At 38.2% G+C, this 12,396-nt stretch overlaps 1 protein-coding gene and 1 long non-coding RNA gene across 4 annotated transcripts; both read right to left on the bottom strand.

Annotated features, from left to right (window-relative positions):
* Positions 1-3,713: 3,713 nt before the first annotated feature.
* On the bottom strand, positions 3,714-10,968 carry LOC125312876. Its single transcript, XR_007196938.1, has 4 exons — positions 10,868-10,968; positions 7,306-7,320; positions 5,499-5,505; positions 3,714-3,731 (listed from the first exon to the last, which is right to left on the bottom strand). It is a non-coding gene; the product is annotated as an uncharacterized LOC125312876 (long non-coding RNA).
* Positions 7,722-11,046, bottom strand: LOC115731046 (50S ribosomal protein L9-like). 3 transcript variants are annotated; one of them, XM_048272664.1, is made up of 7 exons: positions 10,927-11,024; positions 10,512-10,730; positions 10,057-10,233; positions 9,839-9,973; positions 9,488-9,595; positions 9,000-9,104; positions 7,722-8,064 (listed from the first exon to the last, which is right to left on the bottom strand). In XM_048272664.1, exons 2-7 carry the CDS (start codon positions 10,677-10,679, stop codon positions 7,900-7,902), a joined length of 858 nt encoding a protein of 285 aa, XP_048128621.1. In that variant the 5' UTR covers positions 10,680-10,730; positions 10,927-11,024; the 3' UTR covers positions 7,722-7,899. The 3 variants fall into 3 exon arrangements, with proteins under 3 accessions (XP_048128621.1, XP_030517519.1, XP_048128626.1); XM_030661659.2 differs by lacking the exon at positions 10,512-10,730 and having other exon boundaries at positions 10,057-10,252; positions 10,927-11,046; XM_048272669.1 differs by lacking the exon at positions 10,512-10,730 and having other exon boundaries at positions 10,927-11,030.
* Positions 11,047-12,396: the final 1,350 nt, after the last annotated feature.

Here is a 12,396-nt window from a genome sequence, read left to right as displayed (position 1 = left end):
ATATAATAGCAAATGGTAAGTATACTTATCATGTCATGTTTTTGGGGAAAAGTTAACTACAAGTAGTATAATTTTCTTACGTACTCAATTGAGTGCCATAAGTTTTGTATGAAACTCACTTGAATACCATAACTTTCTTTTCTATCATTCAAGTATCATATAACTATTCAATTAGTCACTTGAGTAGTATAATTTTTTAAAAGTGTTCATCCCAAGCCCCATGGGACATTGGAATTTTGGCACTTGAGACGAAAGTTTTTAGACATTTACGATACTCAAGTGATCGGCAGATATTTATGACACTCCCATGAACGTTCTTTAAAAGTCACGACACTCACGTTAACGAGATAAAATTATGGTATTCAAGTGAACGCAGTATGAAAATTAATAGAATTTGTAGTGTTATTATCCCTATATTTTTTTTTCTCTTGAAAAGTCATTAAATTCAAGGATTTGCCTTTCTCAATAACCCATTCCCATTGACTCTCACTGAGTCCCACCTCTCCATTATAATAAAAATGCAGCGATGCATGTGCTTCATTTCCATTCTGCTCCATTCCAATTGCATCACTTTTTATCATGCAAGGGTCCTTGCAATGGAACGAAAAATTATTTCTGAGGCTTTTACAAGCGATCCATTGATCGGTAACTTGTTCACGCATATCAATTTCTCTTTCTCCGAAAAAGTAAGGTCAAAGAAGTGACGTTGTACCAGATGGTAGACATAGTTTAATGGTCTTTAGGACATCAAAAAGATGCGCCAATTGAAATTGTTGAATTACTTAGTAAATGACTCTTCCTTGCAATTATAACCAGCCAAAGAAAGACATTTAGTGAAAATTGACTCAGCTCTTATTACTTCCATTAGTATAGTATGCATGAGAAGTAAATTGCCAGTCAAAACAACATGTAAAAACACTCACAAAAATGCCCGCAAGTTCAATAGAGAATTACCACATCAATATATTTCAAACCATAAAAAAAAACCAGATATTTTGTGCCATTCTTGAACTTCAATGGCCTGCCAATTTTGATTGATTGAAAAGTAAAACCTCATAAATTATGTGATATTATCAGTAAATTTAGAACCATTAAAGGCCAGACATCTGGCAACACTCTCGAATTTACATTGGAAAGTATAAACTCATAAATCTCCTGATATTTTCTTCCAAAAGCGGGCATGCCTCTGGTGTTTCAGCAACGATTGTGAAGTGGGTTTCTTCTTCTTTGGAATGTAGAGATTTGATTCCCCCCAGTAGTTATGGCACCACGTCTGTGAAGATATTTCTCCTTAAAACGAAAATGAAGACTGATGTGGCCAGTTGCCCTATAAATTTAGCACATGGCGATACAAAATGACCTCCAAGGAAAGCATACAGAATAAGAGGAACTGATCAAATATACTTTGAGGCTTCTGAAGCATTTGGAGACATGGACGTGAGGAGACCCAGCATGGCCACAATGCTTCTAGCTTTTCTCCTCTTCACCATGCGTAATCTCTTCTCTTTCCCCTCATTTTCACCATCTTCGATTTGCTTCTCGAAGAAGGATGCCAGCACCTGATGATTAAGTAACAAGATAAGGTTTATTCTAGGGATTCAATCGTTTGAAGTTTTGTGTCTTGATGACAGGCAATTATGAAGCGGAGGGTGCTACTGGTCGTGAATGTGTGCTATATGGGACAGCACCGGGTGGTTGCCAGGACGGTCCGTGCCAATCCTTTTGTGACAAAAACTACGGTGATAAGCATCCCAGGGGGTTTTGTAATGGGAATTACTGCTTATGTTTCTATTCTTGTTGAATCCCTAGAAGCCTTTGGCCTTGTGCCGGAGAAATAAAGACTTGTTTTCCAGATCCAATAAACTTGTTGAGAATCGAGTGGTTTTTTTTTTGTTATTGAAAAGAATCGAGTGGTTGTTCAGTTGAAATAAACCCTCCGCAAAACTCTCTTTTATTATCATATGAACAAACACTTCACACCACTCACAATAATCTGACATTGGGACATCTAAAGCTGCTCGATCTCACCGTGGCTGGCCTTCTCCTCTAGACGGTTGTCAGATCTGTGACTGGCTGGAGGAAGAAGAAGAAGAAAAAGAAAAAAATAAGAAAAAAATAATTTTAAAAATATTAAGATATTATAAAAAATTGTTCACGTTGGCATAACGAAGGCATCAGACTACATCCAAGTGATTCCTAGTCACTCCATGAAGCGACTTGCTACTCCCATAGCGAAGGCATGTCAGGTCTTGTTATCATTAGGTAGATAAGACTACCTACACAAACTTTTCTAGGAGGTCTCGTGCATACTTCTGCTAGCATATGTGTTGTGCTAGTTATATAACCTGGAGAGGGATGACTAGGTTATTTAATAAGCTTGACAACTTTTCACAAAAATAAGTTAAAGCAAGTTTGTATATGCAGCACCATGCTAGATATAAGCAGAAATTACACGCGCATTACTTCTATTAAATAAATAAAACACTAAGCAACAAGAGATAGAAATAGATGCATGTAGATATATAGTGGTTCTGCTTGGGATAAGCTTACATCCACTTTTCTAGAGTAACAACCACCAATAAGGCTGGAGTTCACTAATAGCTCTTGACATATTACAAACGTCGTTTGCGCTAATCCTACCCAAAGTCGCTTCTAACTGAAGCTTGGTGGATCACACTGCCAACAATATACACTCTACTACAATACTTTGGTCACTTTTAAAAAATTACGACATGGTGTATGGCTCTTAATAAGCAAAAACAATAGATCATATAGTGTATGAAGTAATCTCGTGATATTCACTATTCATCTCTATTTGAGTTTTCACATTGGTTCTTCTTATAGACGGAAATCATCGAGTTGACCATTCGATAGATCAACATATCCTGCTCATGTACAATGATTCTTGACCACTATCTTTGCGAAACACGACTCCTGAACACTAGGTTCATGGTCCCCGACGGCCTACTACGATGCGATTCCCGATATCGTACACTCTAATATCAATTGTTGAGAATCAAAAGGTTGTTCAATTGAAATAAACACTCGATAAAATGGCTCTTCTATTAATGTAAGAACAAACCTTTCACACCCCTCACGCAATAATCTGACATCGCAATGCCCATCACTCATTGGACTCTCTTCTTCTCTCTAGTCCTCTGCTCTCTCTCTCTCTCTCTCTCTAAGTTTTTTTTTCCCACTCTTTACGTTGATACAAATGAAAAGGCGAACCACTTAATTATTTGTACTAAGTTACGTGGGTGGAGTTCCCAAGGATTTATTAAGCAAGTTGGCTGATTTTCTCTATAGAAAAAAATTGGAGATTGCGGCTAAGAAGGAAAAAATCTGGAAGTCAAAATGCACGGATGACGTATTGTTATCGGAAATCACCTTCCTACCAAGCGATGAGCGGGGCCAGTGATCAAGTCCCTTGTTCCTGCATTGGAGGCGAGGCAGCTCGCCCCTCGCCTGGCGCAATGGTGATCCGCCCCATTGTGGGCAAATTTCCAGCCATGTAAGCTCCTTTGCTTCATGGATAGCCTTTTTTATTTCATTTCTTACCTTTTCTTTCCCACTGTCACGGAGACTCAGAAACCAACTGTGTAACCACCCACCGAAGAAACATGGTTCAACATTCATAATCTCTCAAAATTCGAACAGACAAATGACACACCCATATGCCAAGCTTTGAACCCTGCCACAAGTTCTAATTCCCCGAGTTTCAACACACACTGAACAAGTAGAGGGAATTGGCCAACTCACCGAAACTAACATCGAGAGAGAATGACAACATTGTTGAGATACACGTATGAATTGTGTTAGAGAAGTCCCACATCGGATAATTGGTGTAATAATGAATAGTTAATATATAGCCTATAATCCCTTGGCTTAAGTTTTTGAGTTAAGGTAAGTTAGACTGGATATGTTGGCGGGCTCGGGCTTCGGACTTAACCTCCCTCTTAGCGGTCTCCTCTAGTGAAGGTATTGGACTTTTGGTCTTTTGTTGCATGGTAGAGTTGATGGTTAATTGGTAGCCACTCCCATTGATATACAATGTGAGTTGTGTTAGAGAAGTAATTGGTATGATGTTAAGCACTTAATATATTATAATTGTCTCATAACTCCTTAGTTTAAGTTTTTGAGTTAAGGTGAGTACAACTGGATATGTTGACGGGTTTGGACTTGAGACTCTCTCTTGACAATCTCTTTCGAGTGAAGGTATTGAATTTTTACTGCACGCTCCCAACAGAGATAGGTTACCGAAATGTTTGGTTAAAACCATAACCAAATGTTGATTGTCCATCGGATAGGTCTGTCATCATAGGCATTTGAGACTTGGGTAACAACCGGTTTTACTCCAAAGAGAAAGCCCTAGTGGTCTAAGCCCATCCAATTCTCTTTACAGCTTCTTTCATCCTAAGAATTCACGACTTTAAAAGAGCGTCAAAGGAGAGAAGAAAGACACGTAAACTCAAAGAAAAATTAGACTATTTTTTATTCAAGTTCTTGTTTCTTTTCTTTCATTTTACCATCTCTCGCTTCTTGTGAGTTCGACATTCATTGAGGAGTCTTTGTCAAGGGGGCTAACATTCATAAGTCGAATTTCAAGAAAAAGCACCATCATGGTAACTTGAAAGGTGCAATCTACAACGTTGTGGGTGGACCTTTTTACCTAACGTACGTGAACACGGTGATTTCTTTGCTTCTTATAATTTTTTAAAACAAAATTTTAAATTTTCCTTTTCTTAAAAGCGTTTTTTTTTTTTTTGGGATTTTAGGACCATTTTTGTTTGTCCCATAACTCGAATTACCTCATCCTCTACTGATAGGAATTACGCTTTTGACTGTTGGTGTTTGCAAAATACAAAATTTTTTTGCACAAAGAATTAACTTTATATGTTATTATCGTGATCCTTTGTTAGGAATGCGTAGCTAGTTAATCCATTAAATTTCCCAGCCGATTGGTCTCCACATTAAACATACAGCATGTGGGGAAGCATTGAACCTTGATAGAGATTTTTTTTTTTATCAGAATAGGGGGGAGTGTTGTTTATAAAAAAAAAAAAAAAAAAAAAAAAAAAAAGTAGAACAATGGATGCTGCTATGTGTTAACCAAACCTTAATAGAAAATAATTTCCAAGAACATTCCCTTTATATGGCCAAGCTGATTAGCTATAGATGCAAAACAAGATTCAACAAAATGGCCGCATCTCAAATGATTGCAACAATCCTCGGTACGATTTTTCTCATTTTTCATGTTGCGAGTAGTAAACTGAAGCACCACTCCACAAAAATACAACAAAACAACCTAACCAAAATATAACATAAAAATTTTTGCCATTGAGTTTCTACCATGATAATGTCTATGAAGTTTTCCATTGCTTATATGTTTCTACTGCAGATTTGGGTTACAATAAGTATTATCAGTCCATATTGTTTAATGCCAATTGTTTTGGCCATGCAACATGCACTACGGCAATTTCTCATCCAGATTGTACCACATGCCTGAGTGAAGCCTGGCAATGGATATATCAGGAATGTACATACAGGACCAGGGCTCAAGTGCAGTTAAAAGACTGCAGAATCCAATAAGAAAATTATCAATTTTTCGAGTAACCATATTTACTTCTTCATATAGAGCTTGGAGCTTCTCTTGCCAATTTTTTTTTTTGTTGGTTTTTTTTCTTTTTTAAAAAAAGTTTTTTTTTTTTTAGGGTAATTTTATAGTGAAAGGAAGACTTGATAAATGTATGATTTTAATAACGATATGACAAAATCAATCATTGTGATTCTTGCTCTTGCAGTTCCAAAGCAAAAAAATTATTATTATTATTATTATTATTATTATTATTATTATTATTATTATTATTATTATTCAATGCACATGATGGAATTTGAAATTCCCTGTAGTGAAGAATATTATCAATAAAAATTTACAGCTCCAAATCCCATAATCATTAGAAAATGGCTTGAGAAAGTAATTTATAACTACCCAACTCAAAATGGTCTTCTTTTTAATTGGAAACACTTGAGTACTCCTTTTGATTGATTGGGCCATGCGAATCGAGCGTAATCGTTAAAATAACAAACCATGAAACTTGTCCAATGAAGAATCAAGTGTTACAATTAGGATATGTTTATTTTGCCGAAAGTATTTTTCGAAAAATATTGTAAGTTGATTTTAAGTACTGGGTACATGGTAAATCAATGGCTAACTTGAAACCAATTTTCGATCTAAGGAAACTCCATAGTACAAAAGTGGCAAATGACTCCCCAATTATGCAAGAGGAAAGCGTTTTGCAATTGAGGAGCCACTAATACTAAACGAATCCGATTGAGGTCTGGTGCTAACTCTTCCAAAGCTGAGCTCTCTCATTCTCTTTCTCAAACATATCGGTAAAGAATCTAACGAATAATTTCACCCAAAACATGCACTACTCTTGTTGTGCAACATCGTTTTAAAGAATCTAAAGAATTTAATTGTTTCACCAATATCGATCATACCACGTAGGATAGCCGACATCCACATCAGTAATTTTAAGCCAAAATTGGCCGAGTAAAATCAATTGGCAAAACGTATAAAAGGTTCATGAATCAATTGTCACAATTGAAAGGTTTAGGACTGAATTGGCACAAGTGCATTAGGTTTAATTTTTTTTTATCATTTTCTCTTCCCCACGACCATCGCTTTTTTTTTTTTTTTTAATTGTGTGTGTGTGTGTCTTTGAACAATTATCGCAACTCCCTGTCATAGTCGTCCATGCCTCCCAAGGAATCCCCAAAGAGGTCCTGCAAGTCTTTCAGACATCAGTGACCGCGTTCATCATGCCTCGAGCAATCCCAAACTACGCATTCTCATGACAGTTTCCATTCACAAATATTTTGAGCCATCGGCATAGCATCACAGCCGAGGAGGAGGAGATAGGAGGAGCTAGACCTATTGCTCCACCACCTCGATCTTTAACCGTCACACTGGAGCGCGCGGCGACTCTACTCGGGCATACAATGATCCTGCCCCCTGAATCTCCATCACCGGAAGCCCATAACGAAACGCAAGGTGTTCCCGCGCCAATAATCTTGAATGTGCGACTGGAAAGGGTGTACTTGTCCTGGAAACCATTGTAAATCACGCAGAATGAGCAAAGGCCTTTGCAACGTATTTTGAAGCCGTAAGATTTTTATACCCCAACATATTTTACTCGAAAAAGTTTTTACAAATGTTCCCAACACTTTGGGAACAGAGCTAATGGTAAAAAAGTGTTCCCAAAGTGTTCCGGGAACACTTTTCTTTTGGAGCAGAACGACGAGAAACAAAAAATACTTGTTTCTTTTGTTCCCGGACAAATCAAAGTTTTTAATAACATTTTGGGGGAAAACGTAAACACACCCTCACCCTAATAACCTATTGCATCCCATTGCATTATCCAACCTACCTCTCCTTCATCCAAAACCCCCTTCATTATCTTGATTGACCAACAATCTGGGATTCTCAATAAAGGAAAAGAGCAATAGACAAGAAAATGATACTAATTTCAAGGGGCATATCAATAACTCAAGATGTCTCACGAAGAACGTAAATTTTGATTTCTCAAATTCTCTGTGATTTTCATTCTCTCACTTTGCTGAAAATATTTGGCGCTGCTCGCCTGCTAGATGTTTGGAAGAACGAGTCATAATGAATGACTCTCATACATTGAACAAGCACAAGCAAGAACCAAAAGGTAAACCAGAATACTGAGAGAGTAATAACCCGTTGATGATCACAGAGAAATTCATCTGCAGCCAGCAGCAAATAAACAAATGATACAAAATAATTTTCTCGTAGCATTTGTTCACGATACAAATTTTGGGGGACAAAAGAAAACGCCCGAGGATGCCAGCAAGTCGAAAGTGTTGGCTTCATTTGCATCGTACTTTGACATTAAGGGTCCACTGGATCCTCCCCTCTGGAAGAGGGATGGATTTTGGCAGACGGAGGGGCACCTCGTATTCACCCACATTTGTTAGTGGATTTGGCAAATGAATGTTTTCAGGGTCAATTTCCACGCAAAGTTGCCTTGCCACCTGAGACAATTACAGATGGTTGCATCAAGTGAGGGGACAGAGCCTCACCATAAAAATATAATCTACTTTTCAAGCATCTAATTTATGGTGATATTCCAATCACAAATATCAACATACAAAGAGGTATATAGATATTGGCGAATGAAACTCATCAGACTCGGCGGTAATGTTTACGATCAAAGAGCACCAAAAGAATGAGCTTCCAGGTCATCTAAGAACTTCCCTGCTCAGTCAACTAACAAACAAAACTGCAATTTTCTCTATCCTGGCTAGACTAACGAGTAATAGTTCTCCTAACTCTTCATCATGCTAACAGAAATGAGATGAAACTGCTTGTGTCTTTATGATCAGTCATGTATAACGGATTTCCTAAATCAAAGTTGCACGATGATCACTGTTCCACATATAATCATCACTATGCATAGTGAATGAAAACAGAACATCGTCCATTGCATCCTTTTTTCCCTGTTTTGCTTGACAAACCAGTGCACACGATGAAACATCTGAATAATACTCACTAAACCAGGACTAATTTGCAAAACTAGTTTAAGTGATGCGAGTGACGGACTGCTATTGAGTCTTAAGTATGGCTGACTTAGTTCAATCAAAACTTGCAAATCTAGCACATTACTTGGTGTAACAATTTTGAATACCGGTAGTAGTACGCCTAGCATTGGTTTAAAACAGTTAATCTAATGGCACAAGGGGCTAATGACTCGACAGGCCTACTCACACGATACGAACAAGGCAAGAGCACTGAAAGCTGCATTTCCAAATCATATATTCTTTAATAGAATAATATAAGAATTGCTCCAAATACCACTTCAATAGACATAATTTTCGCCAAACGTTATGACGAGTGAACAACAAGATGCAAACAACTCTTCAAATGACAAAGAAACTTTTGTAGACAGGACAGAAGATCAGTGACATACCTCAGAGACAAGCTCTTCTTTAATTACAGGTGATCTCAATTCTATTGGCTCATCTTTTGTAGCACGCGTTCGTAGTTTCTCGACATTGATGAACCTCCTCAGTACCTACACAAAGCCAAACAAATAAGCCATCTGGGAAACGAAAGTCAGAAGCAAATAATCCTATAGCAATATGGAAAGAGATCCAAAAGTTATTCACAGATGATGATCGTGTATCTTCCATACACAACAGAAATCAACTGGTCACAATATATACTGAAATTTCTTGTTGAATCTGATCTACATTTCACCATCATGCCAGAGATTACACCTACACATTAAACAACGCTCCCCCAAGTTTCTCAAGGCTTTTTCATACTTCACTCATCTAAAGATGCAATCTGAGCATTTGGATAAAAGTCTATTTGTGTAAATAGAATCTAAAATTCTAAATTATAACGAGTGCCGTTTATCACCACAATTAAGAGCAACAAAGATCAGTCACAAACCAGCCGTGCATTGTCTAGACGTTTTGCAGCTGCCTCATATTCTTTCATCTTATTTTTCACAGTCTCGGTGACTACTTTCACCTCCTCTACTTCCTGAGGCTGGTAAATCTGCCAATGAATGAAAGAGAAACAACATTAGTGCATTTTCAAATATACAAAAAGAATATTATCCAGATTTACCTAAGTTCATGCAAAAAATTATCAGTAACCTGCTAATTATTCAGATATGAGGGAACAACCACAGAACCATGATGTATGCTCAACACAGGTTTTTTATGCAGATACTGGGGCGCGCATTAGTATTTGCAACCAGCTAAAATTATCAATTCCACTAGCGTGACTGAAACAAACCTTGCGCTGCTCACTAATGAGATAAGCATATTTCTCAATGTTCGGGACAGCCAACAACTTGGGCATGAGATGGTTTCTGAAATATCCCGGAGCAACCTTCACAGTTTCACCCGCTTTTCCGAGCTTCTCTATGTTCTGCAAAAATACAAACTAAGTTCATATATAGATGCCGAGAATGGAAAAGAAAAGGCAATAACTCCACATTTCAACTCTCTCACCGTGGTGAGTATAACTTCCAACTTCCTGTATCTGACTCCTTGACAGGCATGGAAGAGTGGATGCACTGCGCCATCAGAACGCTGGACGGAAGCGCCTTGGACAATCTGCCTAATGGCATTTCTTCCACATTGTATCGAAGACATTTTATGTTGCCTCCCCAAAACTACTTTTCTCAGCCGGAAACAAACTTACAGACTGTCAGATTAACAAGTTTCATGTTAAGGAGCTCATAGGTAGCTTGCAAAGCTAGAATGTACGCACAAGTAACTCGCAGCATAACATAAGATCGTTTCGTATAAATGAAGAGGTAAAACTACTGATTACAGCGACGATATCACAATTTAGATCTAAGAATGTGGTTTAGTCGTCTAACTGATGACCACTAATGCACAAACTGTAAATCAATCTTCAAAATGCACGAATAATGTATTGTTCCTGAAAACCACCTTCCTACCAAGCGATGGGCATGGGGAGAAGCGGGGACAGGGATCAAGTCCCTTGTTCCTGCCCTGGAGGCGGGGCAGCGTGCCTGGCGCAATGGTGCTCCGCCCCATTGTGGGCGAATTTCCAGCCATGGAAGCTCCTTTGCTTCATCGATACCTTTTTTGTCTTTAAATTTCATCTCTTCCCTTTTGTTTCACACTATCACAGAGACTCAGAAACCAATGCAGAACTAACCACCGAAGAAACATGGTTCAACTGCAACATTCATAATCTCTCAAAATTCAGAGAGACAAATCGCACACCCACATGCCAAGCTTCGAAATCCTGCCACAAATTCTAATCCCCGAGTTTCAACACACGCACAACAAACACAGAGAATCGGCCAACTCACCGACACTACACCTAGAGAGAGAACGACGAGATACCTGAGGTCCGGCGGCGACGTCAAGGCTACGCTGGCGTGGCGTTCAGTCCGGGTTGCGAGCTCGACGACGGTGCAAAGGAACAGCAGTGAGCCGCCTAGCCTTCGAGAAGGCGAACGAGAGGAACAGCGACGATGATTGGATGGGCTTTTAGCCCATTAGGGTTTTCTCTTAGGGTTAAAACTGGGTAGTTACCCGGGCCTTGACCCGAGATGACAAAATGACTAAAAAGGGTTGAAACCTATCCCACCCGCTTATCGAAATGTTCAGATAAAACCATAACGAAATATTAACTGCCCATCCGACAAACCGGTCATCACGGGCCCAACAAGCGCGAGTGGGGAAGTCCAATTCAAGCTCGTCCTTTGCAGACAAAAATAAGGAATCGAATCTAGAACTTTCGACTTGCAATTCAAGTCATGAACCACTCCACTAATCCTTGGTTGATTAGTTATTTAATTAGCAAAAGGATATTGGAAACGAATGTATTGCAAAAAAAAAAAAAAAAAAAAAATGATCAGGAAATGAACATAGTAGCATGTTTGGTTTCAGTGATAGAATCACATTGTAATGTCATAGAGACAACATAGTTGTTATGATGTGTGATTTAGGTAATGTACTACTTACACACTTTGTTCTCTCATTAATGACATATGTAATAAAAGGGGGAAATAACATTAGAATTCTCAAAATACCTCCTCAAATCAGAATTAAACTGTATATAACAATTAACAATTTAATAGTCGATGATAACTTATGTATTTAATGAAACAAACATATTATTGGATGTATAATTGTGCCAACTAGGTTGAGATTTGCATAGATTTGACTCGAGGAAGGTTTGACATGTACGAGATCGACATTAGCATGGACACGGAACCTGTTACCGGATTGCTTTTTCCTTTCTTTCTAGACTATAATCATCTCGTCAAAGTACTAGGAATGCTTTTTTTTTTTTTTTAATTTGCCAATTCCAAGTTTGGTCTTCATTGAGGAGTCTTTCTCGAGGGGGCTAATATTCATTTAGGCGAATTTTAGGAAAAACACGATCATAGTAACTTGAGATGTGTAAACTGCAACATCGTGGGTGGACCCTTTTACCCATTGTATGTGGACATGGTGATTTGCATGCATCCTCAGAATTTGTCAAGCCAAAAGTTCAACTATGCCATGTTGCCAAAGCAACGACACAACTTGAAAACACAAAAGTACTGTGTCGGGAAACAATACTCAAGAGAGATACACGTCGAAATTTAACTGACGATGCAAATTTAAAAGCTATAGCTATGAAAGATAAAGTGCGATGGTAGAAAGTAAAGATAGAGATAATTTTTTTTTTTTTTGAATTTGTGCCGGAGAGGGTTCTTTTGATGGATGACTCGTGGTATTTATAATGATCCGATGGTAGTTGCTTTCTGGCAGTTTTCAACGATTTCCTCTCTTCATGTAACCTCCACCCACTGTCTTCATACC

Source organism: Rhodamnia argentea, chromosome 1, assembly GCF_020921035.1.
Source record: "Rhodamnia argentea isolate NSW1041297 chromosome 1, ASM2092103v1, whole genome shotgun sequence".
Lineage (NCBI taxonomy): Eukaryota > Viridiplantae > Streptophyta > Magnoliopsida > Myrtales > Myrtaceae > Rhodamnia > Rhodamnia argentea.
This window is presented reverse-complemented; position numbering and strand designations above follow the sequence as displayed.